Source organism: Gobius niger (genome assembly GCF_951799975.1).
Source record: "Gobius niger genome assembly, chromosome: 16".
NCBI classification, from domain to species: domain Eukaryota; kingdom Metazoa; phylum Chordata; class Actinopteri; order Gobiiformes; family Gobiidae; genus Gobius; species Gobius niger.
The window spans coordinates 4,744,274-4,766,792 of NC_136867.1; the positions used below are offsets into that span (position 1 = coordinate 4,744,274).

A 22,519-nucleotide genomic window follows, 5' to 3' on the forward strand; every position below is an offset into this window, starting at 1 on the left:
ATGTTGTTAGCATTTGGCCTCTCTCAATGTATTCCTGTAGCTCCAAACGGGGGTGAAGTTAGATGCCACCAAGCTCTTCCACGGGCACAAAGACCTGTCAGGTACTCATCAACTCATCTAAGCGAAGGTAAGAACATGTCTCAATATGGAAAAACAATGGCCTGTTCCTTTAAATGTCATTAAAAAGCATTCATTTGGATTCAAACTGGCATTAAATCAATTTTATGGGGGGTGACAATGATGACACTGCTCAACAATTTTTACTCTTCATCGAAAAGACCAAACTGATGGTGGAAAACAGGCGAAGGCAAGTTTGTGTGGTGGAGGGCCGATTTTCTTCATTTTCATAATAAATAATAATGCATTGGTTTCATATAGCACTATTCTGGACACTCAAAGACTCTTAACATTGCATTGTTCATTCACTCCTTACTTGGTGGTGGTAAGCTACTGTTCTGGCCATTGGCTCCTCCTCCGACCACCACCACCACCACTCACTCACTACATCCACCCAGGCTTCCTGGTGTTCCCAAACGGTCTCCAATCCCAGTACTGACCGGGCCCTTCCTGCTTAGCTTCAGAGATCTGACAGTATCAGGCCGAGCAAAGGCAGTAAAAAGACGAAGGGCCAAACTTGCCAATTTAAGGAGGGGGTATTGTGCTTTTTTCAGCCACATAGCACCAGTCTATATCACACTACAATGATGACCAAACCTTCTGTTGGTCTGTAAATGCAGTAAATTAGAATAACTGCCTTGTATAAAATTGCTCTCTCAAAATGGCTGTAGTGAATGTCTTGAAATAGGCCTCTGTCTCTTTAAGAACCTCTGACCCTTTCAGACACGCCCCCTCCACACGCTGTCTGTGGCATCAGTGGGGAGGGGGTTCTGCTGAGGAGCAGTGGTTGGTTACTCGGCTGGTGACGAAAGCTGGGAGGCGTCTCCAGGAGGTGGGGGCGTTCCTAGGAGGACTCAGGCAAACCTGTCCCTAAAATGGCCGCCATCAGAGTTTTTACAGATAACTCAAAAATACGTGAATGTGCCAAGGCAACACTTCAGGCATGTTTTTAATGAGGGAATGACATAATAACATGATGCAAAGCTTGAAAAAGTCGATTTTGCATAATACCCCCCCTTTAAGCCCAAAGTAAAGCCCCACTTTACAAATGCCAGTGTTGTACATAGTGTATTACCTCACTGGGTGTTCTGTTTGGAAATTACTTTTGTAATTGTAAGTAATTGACAGCATTTCTCACATTTTTACACTATTACTTTAACTTTAAAAATGTTAAAATCATCTTGAGTTCCAGAGGTTCTTTACAGAAGGGCCGGATTTGGCCTCTGGGCCTGACTTTGCCGACCCCTGGTCTACAACATACTGAGTTGACCACATTTTGTTTGTTTAAAGGAATAGGCCACCGTTTTTACATACTGAGATATGTTCTTACCTTAGCTTTGACGAGTTCTTTAGGACCTGTCTGATCTTCCCCCGTGCCTTCAGTCACGTAATAATACCAGGAGTAATTTGGCATCCGCACAGTAAAGTGAAGATTACTGCGCGGATTTCAAACTACTCCTGATATTATTACGCCTTACAATATAGTCCTCCCTTTTATCCGCTTAGAAAATCCACATTGTTTAATTTTGTGTAATTATACTTTGTAGTGGAACACTTCACGTAACCATATTTAAATAGGGAAAACGTGGAAGAGCTTGGTAGCTTCTATCTTGACCTGTTTTGGAGCTATAGAGGAGAGAGGGAGAGGCTAAATGCTAACGCCGTCTGCGCTGTGTTTACGTGACTGAAGGCACGGGTGAAGATCAGACAGGTCCTAAAGAACTCGTCAAAGCTAAGGTAAGAACATATCTCAGTATGCAAAAACGGTGGCCTATTCCTTTAAAAGTTTCCCGCTTTGTCCAATTCTCTTTCCTCTGTTTGATGAAATGTTTGCAAATCTCAAAAAATGCATGTGTGGCATTAACATATAGTATTTGTACATTAAAAAATGCCATTAAAAAGCATTACATTTGCCTTGATTATGCCTGTGTAAACCCTGTAAGAGAAACTTTTTGAAAGGCCAAATGTGGAGTTAAGCGCCGCAGTTCAGACTCATTGGCTTCCATCATTCTTTAAACCCTCTAGTTACAATTCACGGTCTACTTGTACCACCCACTAATGTTACGGCTGCTCACATCCAAACCGCTGAAGGACACTGTGTCTCCATCGATCCCGTCCAATCCTCGGGAGACTTGTCCCCCCTCGCTCCCTGCCCCGTCCTATTACCTCCATGTCACCGGTGAACGTTTACATTTCCCCGGCCCTACATCCATAGGTCTCTGAGGGCTCGACCTCCCTAACATGTCCGCCTTATCCCCCGCTCCTCTCTCCGCATTAAACACATAGATTTTTCCGCTCCTCGCATAATGTGTGAGGCTTAATTTTAACCGAGGTACTTAACACCAGAATTGAGCTTATTATCGCTCGCCTAATTACGAGCACGAGTAGCGTCTAATGCACAAAAGGGGATTCGCGCAGAATACCTTAGCGCGGAGCTGCGGGGCGATAACGCGCTGCAAAACGGCGCAGGAGGGACCCGCGAAGTGACGGAACAGTTTTCCAAACACACACACACTCCGCTAATTCATGCTAATTGATTATGGCACCTTTTGTTAGCGAGGTCTTGAGTTCGTCGGGTTTCTGTTTGGTTCGTACACAACTCAATTTTCGAAAAGGCCGGGTTGCGAAAAAAAAAGTGCTATGTCTCCGCGTCCAATCAGAAGTTTTCCACGGCAGTATTTCTATTAACACTTTATTGTAATGCTAATTTGAGCCGGCGCTTCCTCGTGTCTTGATAAACAACGCGCTCTCAAAATGTCACAAGTCTCCTCCCCTTTTGTAACAGTAGTTTTCATCAAGTCACATCAATCATGGAACGGGTTTTGACCAACATTTGTCATATGGCGCGACACTATTACTACGAGCTTTTACTTCACGGGTTCAACTTAGGCTAAAGGGCAAGGGAAGTTTATTTGTCAGTGTTAATTTCGTCGACTAAAATATTTAGTCTTAATTTTAGTCAAAGAGTTATTTTTGACGACTAAAATAGGACTAAAACTAAATTAAATGTTCCTCATGAGACTAAAACTATGACTAAAATGTCCAGATATTTTAGTCGACTAAAATAAGACTAAATAAAAATGAAAAGGAGAGACTAAAATCATCCAAACTTCTATTGACAGTCTGAAAGAGCCTCAGATCATGTAAATTCTCTGCCAAATGAACAGGTTTGTGCTTTATTCATGTGGAGCAGCTCCATGAAGTCAAGGACCTTGATTAAATATGATTATAATGAATATTATCAATGCATCCATCCATCCATTTTCTTCCGCTTTATCCGGGGCCGGGTCGCGGGGGCAGCAGTCTCAGCAGAGATGCCCAAACTTCCCGATCCACACACACCTCCTCCAGCTGTTCTGGGGGGACCCCGAGGTGACACCAGGCCAGCTCGGAGACATAGTCCCACCACCGTGTCCTGGGTCTTCCACGAGGCCTTGTCCCACTAGGACATGCCTGGAACACCTCCCGCGGGAGGCGACCAAGAGGCATCCGAATGCAATGCAAAGACGACTAAATTAGTCTTAAATTTAGTCGACTAAATTGACATGCAATTTTAGTCGACGAAAACTAGACTAAAATTGAAAAGTTTTTTTAGACTAAATCTCAAAAATTAAATTACATTTTAGTCAGAAGACTAAGACTAAAACTAAAATAATATATGTTGTCAAAATTAACACTGTTATTTGTCGAGCACAATTCACGCACAAGGCTTCACAGTTACATAAAATGACATGAAAGCAGAACCGATCAGTCCATAAAACAAAAAAAGAACTGTTTTCTGCCTGGGTTTGGACATTGTCAGAGTTGAGGCCTGTCTCACACATCCTCATGAAGGCTGTTCCAGATTTTAGCTTTAGCCTCAGCGTGTTTTAGTCCTGACTCTGGTGGTTCCCCTGACTCTGGGGAACCACCAGAGTCGGGCCCTGAAGTTCTCAGGGCCCGAGATAGTTCATATGGCTCTAACATGTCCTTTGGTGCTAAACCATGAATAGACTTTTACACAAGCAGAGCTGTTTTAAATTATATTCTCTGAGCGACCGAAAACCAGTGAGCAGACCAAATGCACCAAGTCTCTCTAAGTCTGGTTTCCACACTGTTCTTTTGATCTAGGCAATGTTTTTCAGATGTTAAAAAACTCACAAAAAACTAATATTTGACATTCCAATACCACCAGGCCTAGATTGAGATAAGATCAGAACTAAACCTGGTCCAAAAAAGAGTCTGAAACAAGTAGATTATATCGAAAATAGGTTTAAAGCTCTACAAAGTAACACAAGTACAGGTGTCGTAGTATGTTGCGTTTTTTCACTCATTAATTGTCCGTGAGAGTAAATACTACACTGACAGAAAAGACAAAGGGACAGAGGGATATTGCACATCCAATTACACAATGGAGATCTTTTTTGTCACTCAAACTTGGCTGTAAATACTGTTTACGAGGCGCTAGCCCGCAGTTAGCTTTGCCCGTTAGCCTGTTAGCTTCTTCTTCGTGATTCTGTTGTTGTGTGTATTGGGGCCTCTGACCCGGTACAGCGAAATTGCAATGGTGGTTGTCTGGCCAGAGACACCAGGGGGAGCTGAAAGACCCCCTAATCATCCCATTAACACTTGTATTACCCCAGAGGGACTACGAAAATGATTTATTATGGTAAACAAGTTACGTAGTACTGCTTTAAAGGGGGGGTATTATGCAAAATCGACTTTTTCAAGCTTTACATCATGTTATTATGTCATTCCCTCATTAAAAACATGCCTGAAGTGTTGCCTTGGCTCATTCACGTATTTTTGAGTAATCTGTAAATACTCTGATGGCGGCCATTTTAGGGATAGGTTTGCCTGAGTCCTCCTAGGAACGCCCCCACCTCCTGGAGACGCCTCCGAGCTTTCGTCACCAGCCGAGTAACCAACCACTGCTCCTCAGCAGAACCCCCTCCCCACTGATGCCACAGACAGTGTGTGGAGGGGGCGTGTCTGAAAGGGTCAGAGGTTCTTAAAGAGACAGAGGCCTATTTCAAGACATTCACTACAGCCATTTTGAGAGAGCAATTTTATACAAGGCAGTTATTCTAATTTACTGCATTTACAGACCAACAGAAGGTTTGGTCATCATTGTAGTGTGATATAGACTGGTGCTATGTGATTGAAAAAAGCATAATACCCCCTCTTTAAGTTACGTTTACGCCAGAATAATATCTTCGATGCATTGCTAAAGCACGAATTGACATCATGTATCACAGTTTGAGAACCGCTCAACTAATGTGTTCATTGTTAAAGCTAATGAGTGAGATGTCCCTGGAGCTGGCCATGTCCTGCTCTCAGCAATGTTCTGAGTCAGGTCACTCACTTTCTCTTTCAGCGATGTCAAACCCGTTAATGAACTCTGTCTGCGTCCTCCCCCAGGTGAATGAGCTGGTGTTCTGCGCGGGTCAGATCGCGCTCGTCCCCTGCACCATGGAGCTTTTGAAGGCAGGCAGCGGACCGCAGGCCCGGCTCTCCTTCACCCACGTCCAGAAGGTCCTCCAGGCCGCGCTCCCCGGCCTGACCCCGTCCCACGTGCTCCAGGCCCACTGCTACGCCACCCGGCCCGAAGACGCCCGCCTCGTCCGGGACGCGTGGAGGGACATGGTCAAGGCGGATCAGGAAGAGGAGGTTAGCAAGGTTTTGGCGCTATATAAATTTGCCCATTTAAGGACCATATTAGTCCTGTGCTCAGGTCTCTGCACTGCGGTCCCTGTCACTCAGAGAACTGGACTTGAAGACAGCTCTGCTTCTTCTAAATCTCTCTACAAACCTGTCTGGTCTTTGTGCATGTCCGTGGAAGAGCGTGGTCGGTTCTAACTTCACCCTGTTTGGAGCTATAGGAATATACTGGAAGAGGCCAAATGCTAACCACATCTTTGGTCTTTTTGCGAGGCTGAGGGCACACAGTTCTTCCATACTGTGCTATGTTCTTACCTGAGCTTAGACGAGTTGACACGTACCTGTCTGGTCTTTGTGCGTGCCCGTGGAAGAGCGTGGTAGCTTCCAACTTCATCCCCATTTGGAGCTGTAGGAATACATTGGGAGAGGCCCAATGCTAACAACATCTTTGGTCGTTTTGCGTGACTGAGGGCATGCGCAATACAATTCATTTAACCCCTTAACTCCCACCTGAACCGAGCACATTTTCTCCAGTTTGGCTTTACCCCGATCCAAAAGCTTCTGGAAAAAAGCTGTGAAAAGAGCAACAAAACTGAGACGAAAACAATGATGGAAATGTGACAAAGAAGTGAGAAAACATTGACAAAAAAGTGACGAAAAATGTGTGAAAAAATGACAAAAAATTGACGAAAAAATGACAAAAAATTGATGAAAAAATGACTAAAAAATGACTAAAAATTGATTTAAAAAATTGTAGAAAAAATGACAAAAATGTGACAAAAAATGACCAAAAAATGTGACGAAAAAGTTACAAACATGAATTGAAGAGCCAACAAAAAAAATGATGGAAAAAAAATCTGTTGATGTTGTTCGGTTCAGGTGGGAGTTAAGAGGTTGAGTATACTGTAGGTGTTGTCCAACTTACAGAAACGAAGAAAAAATCTGAGAGAAGAAGCTAAGGATGAAGGGACAACATTCCGAAACATCAAACCAACAGTATAATTGAATCTAATCCAACCCAACGGCGCAGTGAGATCATTGACGTCGACGTGGCCAACTTTTCCTGGGGCCTTTTGAGCCGCGTGTTTAAAGTTCCTCGCCCCTTTCAAACCTTCTCCCCCCCCCCTCGAGACTCGCTCCGCTCGGGCTGATATTTACCAGCGAGGCGCGCTCATGAAAAGTTGATGATGTGGGGAAACGCTGCAGTCTTTGATACCTCTCAAGCAGATGTCTCGGCTTTAATCCTCTGCCCCCCACACCGCCAACCGCCAACCACCACCACTACATCCGTTTTTTTTTCTTTTTTTCCTTCTTGGTAGTCCCAGGCCAGCTTACACTCCACCCCACCCCCGCCATCTTCTCTGAGGAGCCTAAAAGGGCCCTTCTCCTCCCCCTGTAATCTGTCCGCAGCCATGGGGGAATAAGGGTTAGCCGAGCAGCCCACCTCCAGCATGTGGCGGCGCGCATCCCCGGGGTTAGAGTGTCAACTTTGTGTCAGAAACAGATGAGCTTGTCAAGTTGGAGCCGCCGCATCTCATTGTCAGAAGTACTTTGCGAATTTGCATACATTTGCTATAGGAGTGTTGGGAATCTCGCGTGAGGAGGTGACGGCTGTTTGTTCGGTGATTTGACACTTTTTCTTTTGCATAAAGTCAAGGAACATTTGGGACGACTTTCTGAAGTTTGCGCTCACTTTCACGCAGGATGTCTCGGTCGTATATTCCAGTTTGATGTCCACTTCAGTAGGGCTGCTCGATTATTGAAAAAATAATAATCACGATTATTTTTGTCATAATTGAAATCACGATTATTCAAACGATTATTTGTTACCTTTAAAAAAATCCATCCAAAAAGTGACAAAAATTCATCAAAAAAACGACAAAAAAATGACAAAAATCCATCAAAAAATTACAAAAATCCATCAAAAAAAATGACTGAAAAAACATCAAAAAAATGACAAGAATCCATCAAAAAAAAAGACAAAAAAACATTTAAAAAATGACAAGAATCCATCAAAAAAAGACAAAAATCCAGCAAAAAAGTGACGTAAATCCATAAAAAAAAGACAAAAAAACATTTAAAAAAATGACAAAAAATATTTAAAAAAATGACAAAAAAAATATTTAAAAAATGACAAAAATCCATCAAAAAAGTGACAAAAATCCATAAAAAAAACGACAAAAAAATGACAAAAATCCATCAAAAAAATGACTAAAAAAACATTAAAAAATGACAAAAATCCATCAAAAAAAAAGACAAAAAAACATCAAAAAAATGACAAGAATCCATAAAAAAAAAAAAAAATCCAGCAAAAAAGTGACGAAAATCCATAAAAAAAAGACAAAAAAACATTTAAAAAAATGACAAAAAACATTCAAAAAAATGACAAAAAAACATAAAAAAATGACAAAGATCCAGCAAAAAAGTTACAAAAATCCCAAAATTAAAAATTAGAAAAAAAAATGTTAATTTTTTTTTAAAAAAACAATTTTGAAAAAAAAAATTATAACCGTTTTTTTGCGATTATGCTAATTTTGTAATCGTTTATTGTTGTAATCGAAATCGTAATCGAATTTCGATTAATTGCACAGCCCTACACTTCAGGCATTGCAGTCTTCTGTTGTTGTTTCACGTAGTGGTCACCAGCTCCTCTCAGCACTCAAATGTTCAGCTTTCTAACAGCTCGCAACTTTCTTTTTCAGTCTGAACCGCTCTGTTCGTGCGCCCTCCGCTGGCAGCTATGGCGTTGACGATATGTTGGGTATCTTTGTAGTGACGTGCCGCAGCGGGGCAGATGTGATGAGGTGTAGAGGGGAGGGGGTCGGTGTCTCTGGGGGCAGGATTAGCCTAAGCACCATTTGAACCGAGTGTAATTAGAATATTTACCACAGGTCAAACGCTCACAACGCTCCCCTCGGAGAGCCCAAGCGAGACTCCTCCAGATGCCGTCTCCGCCACTCTGTCACTGGAGGCGGGACGAGGAATATTAAAGGGGAAAAGGGACTACCCTGAGGAGATCCACACCTTGCTATACTATCAGCGTTATTACAGTGTAGTGTGTGCGTTATTTTCCCCACTTAACTCACCTGAAAAGGAGACTCTTTCCACGTTAAGGTCACTAAAAATGTACTTACAACAAGCGATGCAAGTGATATATCACTCATCAGGTCTGGGATCATTTTTTTTTTTAATGTATTGGTTTGGTTGGGACAGTGCATGTTAATGAACACACCACGCTTGGGCTAATTTGCATATCCCACACTTGCACTCTCAAACACACTCTCATTCTTCCTGACCTATTGTACATGTTTTTAGTGGTAGGGGAAGCAGACACACGGAGAACATGCAAACTCCACACAGTAGAGATGCGCAGGTCGGCTTTTTTTCTGACCTGCACCAACCCGTCTTGATGTGTCTTGAAATAGGCCTCTGTCTCTTTAAGAACCTCTGAGCCTTTCCGACACGCCCCCTCCACACGCTGTCTGTGGCATCAGTGGGGAGGGGGTTCTGCTGAGGAGCAGTGGTTGGTTACTCGGCTGGTGACGAAAGCTCGGAGGCGTCTCCAGGAGGTGGGGGCGTTCCTAGGAGGACTCAGGCAAAGCTATCCCTAAAATGGCTGCCATCAGAGTTTTTACAGATTACTCAAAAATACGTGAATGTGCCAAGGCAACACTTCAGGCATGTTTTTAATGAGGGAATGACATAATAACATGATGTAAAGCTTGAAAAAGTCGATTTTGCATAATACCCCCACTTTAAAGTAACAAATACCAATGACGTACTTATGTAAAGTGATAACATTTTACAAATACATAGGAACTTTGTTTCATTTGTAGGTATAAAACTTACAACTTGAAAATGGTGCCTTTTTCCCCTTTCCCCTTTTTATTCCCTTTTTTGACTTAAAATCCACTTACTTAAGATTCCCAGCCTTCCACATGAACATCCAGATAGGCTAACGCAAAGTGCTTCATGGCCACACATCTGGTTTATTTTGGAGCCCACCTCGTTTTGTGCTTGTTTGTGCTGTAATGTGTGTAATCAGGTGGATGGAGACCGGCCCAGGGTTAATTGGGAGCAGGCTGCGGGTGTGAAACAGTGCTTCCACTACGTTAGCCCTCAAAGAACCGTGAGTGAACACAATCAGAGTCCATAACTGTTAAACAAGGCGTCGACCAATAACAACGTCTCAAACGTTTGGAAATATGGGGGCAGTAATTAGCAAGTGCTTCTTGTTTGTGTCTTTTAGTCATTTGCATTCTCGCTTGGATGAGTTGACTTTGAAGTGGTTAGCACTAGCTTGATGGACTTTTGCATTGAGTTAAATCACTGATCGTTTTGCATTTACATTACTGTCTTGACCGGTTAAGAAGGTGTACTTGTTTATAACCCAGAATCTTTTCTTTGAAATGCCATCATTTGAGGTTTCCAAAATGTGACCTGATACAAACTCTCACATTTTCTGGCAATTTCTTTAACTTTATTTGTGGGATATTTTTCTACACGACATTGAAAAGATAAAGATATAATTTTCTGCTGGAAAAGTAAAAAGGGAAAACAATTTTTTCCTCCCCCTTTACTTTAATGCCACTGGCTTACCACAGGTATGTTTTTTTGTCCCCATTTTGTTGCCATACAGGTGGTGAATTTGGGCATAATCTTCACACATTTCAAAATGATTTGATTCAAGTATTTTCTAAAGTAAATACGAGCATCCTTTACTTGCATTGGAGTTGTATTTCACCAGTTGTATGTGTACTTTTACTCAAGTACTGAAATGAAGGCACAGTTCACCAACAAAAAAGTCCTACCATTTTCAACATTTAAGAAAACAATGCGTGTGGTCGAAATGTAACTTGACATTCCAGGTTGTCATCCTCACTGTGGCCTAAAGTCTAAGAAGATCACGGACAAGCAGCAATGACGGGCAAGTGCCAAGACGGTTGTGCGATTTCTTGAGCCGAGCCACTGATCAGCATCAACAGAGGAGGCTAACAGCAGACCGGGGAACAATAGCCGTGTCAGCGCTGTGCTTTTGTCCCGTCAGCCCGAGTGACAGCCCCCGTACGGGCCGAGCCTTTGATAAATGTTAGATTAGCGCGAGCAAGGTATTCTCCTGGAGGGGCCTTGTCAATACCGATTCAAGCCAGACCAGAGCGGGGAAGAGAGTGAGGGGAGCGGCGGGAGAGGAAGTGACAGCGCTCAGCCAGGCTTTAAAGGCCACCTCACACACGGCCCTTGGGTGCTCCAGACCAAGGGGAGAGCCGTCCCAGGCCTCCAGCGCCGAGGCTTTCATCAACCGGACCACCAGCTGTCAGGACCAGGTTACATCGCGCCCGACAAAATGTAACACGGAGGAAGTTGGCTCAGCGGTTCAAAGCAAAAGGGAGCACGTTGGGTTTGGTTGTTAGCAGGGTATGAATGAATGCAATAGTTCATGACATTCTGGATGTTGAAGTCATAATTTCCGTCAGAGCAGGGGCCAACTCAGTGGGAGAGACACACAGTCATTTGACCTTAGTTCATATGTGCTTAGAGAGAAGACGTTGAACTTTGTGATGGTTTTTGTTTCACGTGCTTAGGCATATGATTGATATTTCACCTCTGACAATATGCAGAACTAATTTCTTATAACATTTGAAGCGTTTTCTTCTTTTTTTCTCTGTGTGGTGCACTTGGTCCAAACTATACAAAGTAAATATGCTTTTTCTCACCAAATTGGTTACAAATCTTGAGGGAAATGATGATCGTCGATATAATGTTGCATTAAGGGGGGACTCAGCAAGTGAAAACGTGTTTAGCTATTTTTCCTCCTCAACATCCTAGTTTTAATGTCAGAGTATAAAATAGACAAAACTTTGCGATGCTTATTTTATGACTTTTAGCCTTTTTCCCACACCTATGTGTGTACTGTGAAAGGTAATAATACGTGCAATAATACGTCCACTTTAGTAGCTCTTACTTTCCAATCTTAAAGTTTTTTTTAGAGGCATTTTCCCCGCCTGATTCATTGAGCTTGAACCCAAAATCTAAGGCAATATTAGAATTTTTTACCGATTTTTCACTGATTTTTTTTTCTCCACTTTTTTCAACAGGCCACAGTTTTTCCATACTGAGGTATGTTCTTACCTGAGCATAGACGAGTTGATGCGTACCTGTCTGGTCTTTGTGCCTGTGGAACAGTGTGGCAGCTTCCACCTTCACCCCCCTTTGGAGCTATAGGAATACATTGGGAGAGGCCAAATACTAACAACATCTTGGGTCTTTTAGTGTGACTGAGCACACGCGTAAAGTCCAGACAGGTACGCATCAACTCGTCTAAGCTCAGGTAAGAAGATATCTCAGTATGGAAAAAAAACGGTGGCCTGTTCCTTTAACCCCTTAACTCCCACCTGAACCGAGCACATTTACTCCAGTTTGGCTTTACCCCAGTCCAAAAGCTTCTGGAAAAAAGCTGTGAAAATAGCCACAAAACTGAGACGAAAAAACAATGATGGAAATGTGACAAAAAAGTGAGAAAACATTGACAAAAAAGTGACGAAAAATTGATGAAAAAGTGGTAAAAATGTCACAAAAATGTCACAAGAAATTAACAAAAATGTGACAAAAAATGACAAAAAAATGACAAAAATGGGACAAAAATGTGATAAAAAAATTGACCAAAAAAATGACAAAAATGGGACAAAAAATTACAAAAATGTGATGAAAAATTGACAAAAAAATGACAGAAATGTGATATAAAATGACAAAAATGTGACAAAATGTGACAAAAAAATGACAAAAAATTGATTAAAAATGGATGAAAAAATGACAGAAATATGACAAAAAATGACAAAAATGTGACAAAGAAATGACAAAAATTTGACAAAAAATGACAAATGACAAAAAAGTTCCTCTCGGTTCAGGCGGGAGTTAAGAGGTTAAACATTGCTTTATCCATTACTAGCTGAGACCCGGCCTTTGGCCGGGCCTCGCTAGTCTCCACATTTGATATTCTTAGATTGTGAGTGATTACAAAGAAATGTCCAACCCGTCACACAGTTCAGCTGTAGACCAGTGGTTCCCAACCCATTCCAAAAACTATGGCCACTACAAATGTGTAAAAGAATGAAGGCAAAAAACAATTTCAAACAAACTGCAATTGGAGTGTTTGATGCACCCGCACTCCTTTCTTATAAACAACGACAATATTTTCGCTAAACTCGGGGAACAGGATTCAAGAGACAGTGGAATAATTATGGATAAATATTAGGGGTTCGGCTCTAACGGTTCGGTTCACGGTGCAGGACCCGTGGTTTGGTGCATCACGGTAGTGTACAAAAAAATAAATAATAAGTAGGTTTTGAAATGAAAAAGCCTAATGATCGTTGTTAGACAGTATTTATAACCTTACAATAAAAGTGGCAATGCGTTCAAAGCTGCTTTAGAATAAAATGTACCTCTGGGCTCACAATACGTGAAAGCAAAATAGAAAACAAATGGTACAGCAGCAAAGAAAAAAAAAGAAAAAAACTACGCAGTGCAGGCCATGCGCTCGTTAAGTTGTAGTTTCATTTTCGCTTGTACTCACACGGAGGATAAATCAGTCGGAGCAGCGCGTTTGATTAGAGGCTCGTGTTTGAGCAGGTTTTGGGCACGCACGCGCACACACACGCGCACACATCGCCCTGTTTGAATGCGCGCGCACACATACATACACACACGCACGAACACACACACACGCGCGCACACACACATCGCCCTGTTTGGATGCACGCACACGCACGGCAGTCAGATCTCGTGCACTCGCGTATTTGTGCCAGCGGGTTGTCCTCGGACAGCAGCACCACCAACCACGCACACACTCAGTACTGTCGCCAGGCTTCCTGGTGTTCCCAAACGGTCTCCCATCCCAGTTCTAACCAGGCCCTTCCCTGCTTAGCATCCGAGGAACGGTCTCCCATCCCAGTTCTAACCAGGCACTTCCCTGCTTAGCATCCGAGGAACGGTCTCCCATCCCAGTTCTAACCAGGCACTTCCCTGCTTAGCTTCAAAGTCGGTATGGGAAATAAACATGGCGGCGCCCAGGCGGCGGCCATTGAGATAGCGTTTTCTATAATAGATTTAGCTAGTCAATGAAAATATACTGTTTTTAATTTTTACATGTCTTGATGGAAAAAAATAACAGAACATTTTCAATGCATTATTTCCTAATATTCACATCAGTCATCCAGCAGCAAAAGTTTCAAATTTATATCTCCAAACACATTATTCCCCTATTCACCTGCAGCGTCCGACTTGTGGTGGAACTGCCCAAATAAATCAGTGACATTTTGTGACCAACTCCGCACTCCCATTGATTTTTACTTCCAGCGTAAAACCTTTCATTGACGCTGCGTCCCTGGTTCTCTCAGGTTTAACCCAAAGTGCCTCTTGTCTCTGTTTTGGGGTCGCCGCTGTCGAATGCCATCAAAGGCACGTACGCGGCTCGATATTTTTTTCTTTCTTGGACCCGCGCGTCTCAAACTCAAATGTAAGTAACCCGTCATTATCGTGCACTTAGCCACTGGGGTGTGAGTGGCGGCAAAAATGGATCCCTCAAATTGCAAAGGGGGGGGGTTTAAGTGTTTTTCGCCGCCGAATCGACTCGCGGATTGAAATAACGTCGGGATAAAGCGCTCATTTTTGCCCCATTAGGCGGCGTTATTAGCGGGCGAGATGTTTCGATAGCCGCTAATAGCCGTCTGGAGACTTTGGCGGCTCGCGTGCGGCTGAAGTGGCCCGAGGGGTGATGGGGAGCTGTCACGCCAGCGACGCCGGCTCTAAAGGCGAAATGCGTTTGGTTCGATACGAGTTGTGGCGGACTTTGTTTGTACACTATCATTACCCTGGATCAACGCACAATGGCGGCCTAATTGGCGGCCCGTCAAAGTGTCAAGTGAAAGCGGCCCTCGGGAGGAGCAGGCGGGGAGTTTGTGGGTGCGTTGGTGAGCAGTAATGTTACATGAAGTCTGCTGAGAGGTTGAAGTGTGATGAGAAATATTTCTGTAAGATATTTTCTCCCTCTCTGTGTTCTTTGTTCTTCGTAGTTTTGCTTAACACATTGAGTGCCGCGCTGAGTGCCAACAATCCAGACCATTTTTCATGATATTTGTAGCACCACAGCGGATTCCCAAAATCACACATAAGGTGTAACGGCAGAACATATTTTTTCCCTTTTTTTGGCACTGAATGTGTTAAAATGATCAACGTTTTACGAGCGGTCACAAGTTTCCTTTTAAGACGTGACTCATTTTTTCGCATTTTGTTCAAGGTCCAGCTTTGACTGCAGAACACATTCACTGTGGCTTTGTTTCAATGCTTTAAAGAGGGGGTATTATGCTTTTTTCAATCACATAGCACCAGTCTATATCACACTACAATGATGACCAAACCCTTTGTTGGTCTGTAAATGCAGTAAATTAGATTAACTGCCTTGTATAAAATTGCTCTCTCAAAATGGCTGTAGCGAATGTCTTGAAATAGGCCTCTGTCTCTTTAAGAACCTCTGACCCTTTCCGACACGCCCCCTCCACACGCTGTCTGTGGCATCAGTGGTTACTCGGCTGGTGACGAAAGCTCAGAGGCGTCTCCAGGAGGTGGGGGCGTTCCTAGGAGGACTCAGGCAAACCTATCCCTAAAATGGCCGCCATCAGAGTTTTTACAGATTACTCAAAAATATGTGAATGTGCCAAGGCAACACTTCAGGCATGTTTTTAATGAGGGAATGACATAATACCCCCCCTTTAACAATGCAAAAATCTGACGGTGTGCATCATACTAAAGCGATGGTGCTACTTTTAGCTCCATGTCATGCGTGTGTGAGCAAATGTGTGTCATCATCACTTACCTCTGAACTGAAGGCTGTAGACACTCCAGGCCTGCAAACACACATGAAACGTTTGTAATGGTTTCTCCTGCATATAATCGGCTCTAGTTAATGATAGATCCAGCGCAACGCTCATTGTCAGGTCCAGTCTTCCAACCCCTAACCCTAACCCACCTCAACAGCTTTGTCTCCAAAAAAGTCCAGCATAATGTTGTCCAGGATCGGCCCAAACACTAGCCTCAAATCAAACACGCTGCTCTGTGAGTGTTTTAGCTCTCAAACTCAAACACTTCCTAATGAAACAACTTTAAAGATAGGAAGAAAAGAAGAAACATCTTATCTTTTGTCCTGCGTCCTTCACAAAAATGTTTTGATTGTTTTGGGTCATAATAAGGAGTCCCACCAGGACCACCTCACTCTTTAATCTGCTGTTCCATCCGTGTCTCTAATTACAGGACACTTTCGGGCGCCCTGACGTGGCCTCCTGCCCCTTCTCCGTCGCTGTGGTCCCTTCTCTACCAAAAGGAGCGTCCGTCGAACTCCACGTCACCGCTGCCCTGGACGACCCCGACCAACGCACCTCCTATCACGTGGCGTCCGAGATGGCGGCCGGGGGTATCGAGTGCCATGGCGTGAGGTCGGCTGATGGGAGGAGCGCCTGTGTGTCGTTGTCACTGACCGGCGCGGGTTTAAAGGAGGCCGACGCGGAGAGGACGGCGCAGGACCTCGGGACAGTGTTCAGGAAAGCGTCGGAGGAGATGGGAGCCGAGCTGGTGCCGCTGTGTGCGAGAGCTTTCTACAAATGGGATCATCCAGTGGCTCTGCGGGTTATAAAAGGTGAGATTTTCTTCAATGTTATTGTTCAGTGGATCTCAGTCAATCAGTGCTCTGGCATGTTCAGATAGGTGAATCCTCCAGCCAGGTGATTCTGACCATCAGCCTGGCTCCACATCTAGAGATGGGTCTCCGGGCGCTGCACTGTGGATGCCCCCTCTCTTCACCCTTGTACTTGACATGGAGGACACTGAACACAGTGGATTGATGACAAGTGGAGACAACTGCCTCTCACAGATCTCAGAGAAAGTTACGCCAGCATGGATGTGGACACTTTTTGGTACAATTTATAAACAATGACAGACATGAGTGGAAAGAAGTTGTCTGAGGACAGCAAATAGACAAATAGTTTCCGTCTGTGGGACAAGGGTGTAAGCGGATTAAACAACAGTGCATTTTACTGTTTGAATGTCCGATGCGGAGTCAAGAAAACCAAATCTATCCGACGCAACCAGAAGCAGGAACTTTCCACGCTAATTCAAATCCAAAGTGAAATCTGAAAAGATCTCTTCAGTCATCATTTATTTCTGTCGACGCTTTGACATTACCTAAATGTGACCCCGACCCTCCCACTGCTTTAAATCACCCAGCACACACATGTTAAAGAGTCATTCCATATTTATTGACAGTGTATTTGAAAGTTGGATCACTGGAGTTGCAGGTCAGTAGGCTTCAGTGACTTCTTCCTCCTGTGGACCTTCTCTGAGACTGTCTGTAGATCCAGCTGGGGCTTCAGCTCCGGGCACAGGAGCTGCAGACTCCTCAGACTTCTTCTCAGACTTCTCCTCAGATTTCTCCTCAGACTTCTCCTCAGACTTCTCCTCAGATCTTCCCTCAGATTTCTCTTCAGACGTCTCCTCAGAACTCTCCTCAGACCTCTCCACAGACTTCTCCTCTCGGCTCAGTAGTGACAAGATCTGTTGTACATCTTTATGGTGGAAGGGGTACCGGAGTACCCGGAGGAAACCTACACAGACACGGGCAGAACATGCAAACTCCACACAGAATTCCCCGTCCAGGTGGGAATTCAAACCCGGGACCTTCTTGCTGTGAAGCACAAGTCCTAACCGTATCGCAATGACACAAGTCAGTGTCATGTCTTTGACATGATGTTGACCCTCACAGAGCAGGTCCGTGAACATATTAGGAGCACAGGACTAACGTTGTCATGAAGTTTAAATTACTGGAACACTTTATTTTACACTACCCTTGATAAATTGTACATATGAAATTTTGTACAATGTAATGTATAATGTAACAATCTGTAACAACTTGTACCTATGTGTTACATACAATGTGATAATGTGTATCTTTGGTGGTACATGATGTAATGAGATATAAGAACCATAATGGACATAAGGTCTTATGCCTTATTTCATTATGTACCTCCAAAGTACTAATACACATTATTCCATTGTGTTTGAACAACATAGGTACACGTTATTATAGATAGGTATAAAGCACATTACATTGTACTACATTTAGGGTACAAGGAAGTGTGAAATAAAGTGTGAGTCTCATTTAGTTTTAACAAAAGTATGACTTTGACTAACATGATGGTGAAATGAAGACTGCAGAGTAAAGGATGGACCTGTGGTGAATGGAAGACCTTGTACTTGTGGGTTGGTGGGGCACTGATCCAGGGGGCACTCTCTCTCATTACATGCATTCGCCCTTGAAACTCCCTGCCCCACCGTCCTTCCACTTCACAAAACCGACCCCCCCCCACCCCCCCCCCCCCCCCCCCCCCCCCCCCGCACACTCCCCTGACTCACCACAGAGTCAGCACAGAGCCAACTCCCCGCAGTCTCACCCCGTGGGCGCCGCATCACGGGTCACGGCCGATACTCACGGGACGATGACCGCAAAAAGTCAAATGCGGCACCTCTGGCACCAGTCCCGGGCTCCTCGGTAAAACCCAGGCACTTACAGGCGGGCGCGCAGACGTACCCGCGCAGCTGACGGAGTGGACATATGCTGCAGATAAAACCTCCAAAACATCTCTGTCTCAACAGGTTAGTCACAGGGGAAGGGCCCCGTCAGAGGAGCAGTGTGACAGGGCCACGTATGGACACAAAGGTCGCACTTAATTGTCCATGTTAACGTGTTTGCAGGATGATTGACAGCTGACACAGGCCGGCACCAAATAAACCGCTTTAAAACCTTTTTTCATATATATTTGACATTTTGTATATGTTAATTATTTCACTTTCTTTTTTGTTGTTGTTATATTTCCATTTAATGTATTTATTCATTTTGAATTATCATTTTGTTATCATTTTGCTGAAAAGGCCATTCGGGTAACATGCCCTATAGAAATGGGTTTCACAGGGATGTAAAACGAGGACCATTTATAAAAATATAACATTTAGTTTTGAGTAAAGCTGGGTGCAGCCTACACGATTTTCTTAGTCTTGAAAGATTTTGTGAAGAATGGGGAGTCCACACTACATGAGAAGATCTGCGGAGCCCCTCTTCCAGGGGTGGACTGGGACTGAAAAACAGCCCTGGACTCTGACCAGCCTGGCCCAAATTAGCGTAATTGTGCACTTCCACAAATACATAGTTTAACCTCTTACCACACGCCATAACATTAACGAGTGCATTTTCCCCAGTTCGGCTTTTTATTATTATTATTTTGACTGGTACCATCAGCAAAAAGAACGAGAAAGGTGGTCGTAGAAACAGAAGCAAAATCATTAATATAAATAATAAATAATAACGGTCCCAAAATTGAACCTTGTGGTACACCATACTCCACGGAATTCCTTTTAGATTCATGTTTTTTTATACTGGGCTTTACCCAAATCTAAAAGCTTCTCGACTGGAGAGCAACAATGTAACGCCTCATTTGAAAGCTAAGACCTGCAAAAGTGATGGAAACTTTTCGTCATGTCGGCACATTTTTGTCATATTTTTGTCAACTATTTTTTCTATCATTTTTTGTCCGTGTTTTTCTCGTGTTTTTGTTGACTTTTCATCCTCTTTTTGTCGCTATTTTGATGCTTTTCTTTTTAGCTTTTAGATTTGGGTAAAGCTCGGTTGAGGCGGGACTGGTGGCCCTAGAGTCAGTGGCCCTTCTGTGCTCTTCCAGAATGCAGGACATATGGCCAGTCCACCCCTGCCCTCTTCCCTCCATTAAGGACAAGTACTCCACCCGTCTCACCCGCGAAGGGGACCCCACACACCCACCACACAGTCTCTTCAAGGTAATGCCTTCAGGGACGAGACTGCGGAATCCATGGGCCAGGTCCGGCTGACTGAAGAACAGTTTTATCCATCACCCCCGCCCTACACCAATTTGATTGATGTGAATTGACAATAAAATCTTTTGAATCTTTGAATGGGCGCAGCCGTTGGCGCTCGTGCTTCGCAGCTGGAAGGTCCCGGGTTCGATTCCCTCCTGGACGGGGCTTTTCTCTGTGGAGTTTGCATGTTCCCCCCGTGTCTGCGTAGGTTTCCTCGCTGATTTCCCCTACCATTAAAACCATGTACAATAGATTCCCCTCTGGGTCTAGGACTCCCCTGAAAAAGAGACTCTTAACCCCTTAACTCCCACCTGAACCGAGCACATTTTCTCCAGTTTGGCTTTACCCCAGTCCAAAAGCTTCTGGAAAAAAGCTGTGAAAATAGCAAACAAAACAAAACTGAGACAAAAACAATGATGGAAATGTGACAAAAAAGTGAGAAAACATTGACAAAAAAGTGACGAAAAATTGATGAAAAAGTGGCAAAAATGTCACAAAAATGTCAAAAGAAATTGACAAAAAATGGACAAAAAAATACAAAAATGTGATAAAAAATTGACAAAATAATGACCAAAATATGACAAAAAAATGACAAAAAATTGACAAAAAAGTTACAAAAATGAGTTGAATACCAAACAAAAAAATGATGGAAAAAAATCTGATAACGTGAGGAAAAAGATCCTCTCGGTTCAGGCGGGAGTTAAGAGGTTAATGTCAGCGGGACTATCCTGATTAAATGTAGGTCAATAAATAATGAATAGAACACGATTATAGAATGACTGGGGGTTCACACATATATATATATATATACAGTGTTGGGAAAGTTCATTTCCTACATGAACTAGTTCAAAGTTCAGTTCACAAATTTCAAAATGAACTAGTTCGTTCATTGTTCATAATTGTTCATGCTTAATAGTTCGTTCATGGTTCCAAAAATGAACTAGTTCATAGTTCTTTTTTTTTTGCTGCGAGCTATTATTCAGGCATGAAAAAGGTGAGAAGTACAGTATATTCCTCTCTCAGGGAAATATTTTTAAAATCCATATTTTTTCTTTTTTTTTTCATTTTATTTATTTATTTCATTCAAAAGTGATGTTCACAATCACAATAAAACCGCCAAGCCAACACAGTATGAATGAAACGGAGCAGAGGAGAAGAACAAGTCTTATAATATCTGCCCCCTTTTTTATATCTTAAAGCAACAATCTGAAGTATTTTGAGATGCATTTTTGCCAACCTTGGGAGAGCTGGAGAAAGTTGACTTCAGCCATGAGTCAAAAATATCATGGCCTCCTCACTCAGTGTTAAAGCTATTTCATGTCAGCCTGTCACTGTTTTCAGAGTGGATTTTGGATATCTTTGCTAATCATATTTTGTTTGTTTTTTATTTTTTTAAAGTTTAATTTTTAAATTCTTGGAAAATGGAGAAGTGGAAAATGAAGCTACAGATATTCAACTGCATTTGTGTTAATTTGTTAATTTATCATTTGAAAAAGAAAATGTTTTAGGAGCTAATTTGTAGTTTAAAAAACTCCGCATTGTGACTTTATGCAAATGAGTGGCACCGCGGAGCAGACAGGAGTTTGGAGCGACAGACGTTAAACAAGGGAAACTCGCTTCGTAACCTCACACTGTGGCTGCTCGCGGGCACCGTGCGGACCCGCTGGTTACTGGTATGCCAGGACATGTGCCAGAGCCATAAACAGCAGAGTTCAGCACCACAGAACTTTACACAGTCGGTCCGTGGGCGCGGGGGCGGAGCGGAGCGAGCGCAAGCTACACCGTGGACCCGCCAGAGTTTAGACCCGCTGGTAAACTCTGACTGTGCGGCAGGGTTTTATAATTATATTCACTGATCCGCGGTCTTAAACCACAGATATAAGAAATCTGGCACCATAATGAACGAACTTAAAAAGAACGGGAAATGCCGTTCACAGACACCAGAATGAACGCGTTCATGGTTTCGTTCATCAGGCAGTAATCCAGTGCGTTCAGTTCACGTTCGCTCAAAATATGAACGCGTTCATGAACTTTCGTTCAATGAACGCGTTCAGGTACATCACTGTAGGCTATATATATATATAATAGAATCGTGAGAGCGGACACACTACAAAGGTCTGTGTCTTCTGTCCTGCTTCATTTCTCTCTTTGTTGGGGAAAAACTGACCCCAAATCAGCAAATACATGCTTCTGTTTGTGAGCGCGTGAGTCTTCTGCTCTGTTTTTGGCCACTGCTTTCCGCATATTTACTTCTGGACTATAAAATCCCCCACGCTTCGGGTTTGCAATTCAAACATGTTTGATTTCCTGCCGATGTGTCTGTTGTGGCTGTTTGTTTTAACATCATCTCATTTCTCTGCGTTCCAGGACTTGAAGACGCTCTGCGGAGCGGGTCGGGACGATCCTCTCCAGCCCTGTCTCCCGTCCCTGTCCTGGAGCTGAGCCAGTCCCACGTCCTCCTCTTGTCCTGCTGGTTCTGCTCATAGCACCGCCGCAGTCTGCATCTCCAAACGGGACGCTCCGTTTTTGACACAATGGACGACGCACAGGTCCGTGTGATCAAAGGCGGCAGAGGGGGCGGCGCCGCATACCCGTGCACGGGCCTGCCCTGGGAAGACTCTGGGAAGAAGGGATATTGGACTTTATTTGAAAAGTGTAATATGCATTGAAGTATAATAATGTTCATGATTTCTTCCTTTATCTGTGTTAATACAAAAAGTCACCACAACTGAAAAGGTCACACGCTCTGATATTTGGCTGCAGCGTCTTTAGCTTAAATTACACTATTCACTCATTCATTTTTCACCAAGATCTTGCATTGATGATGAGAGAG

At 43.4% G+C, this 22,519-nt stretch overlaps 1 protein-coding gene across 1 annotated transcript in view; it reads left to right on the forward strand.

Annotated features, from left to right (window-relative positions):
* dph6 (diphthamine biosynthesis 6) overlaps positions 1-22,303 on the forward strand; it is a 114,258-nt gene extending 91,955 nt beyond the window's left edge. The window contains exons 13-15 of the mRNA XM_079574206.1: positions 5,518-5,766; positions 16,060-16,441; positions 22,054-22,303. Coding sequence (XP_079430332.1) covers positions 5,518-5,766; positions 16,060-16,441; positions 22,054-22,172 — 750 coding nt within the window. The 3' untranslated portion in view covers positions 22,173-22,303. The remainder of the gene's footprint in view (positions 1-5,517; positions 5,767-16,059; positions 16,442-22,053) is intronic.
* Positions 22,304-22,519: the final 216 nt, after the last annotated feature.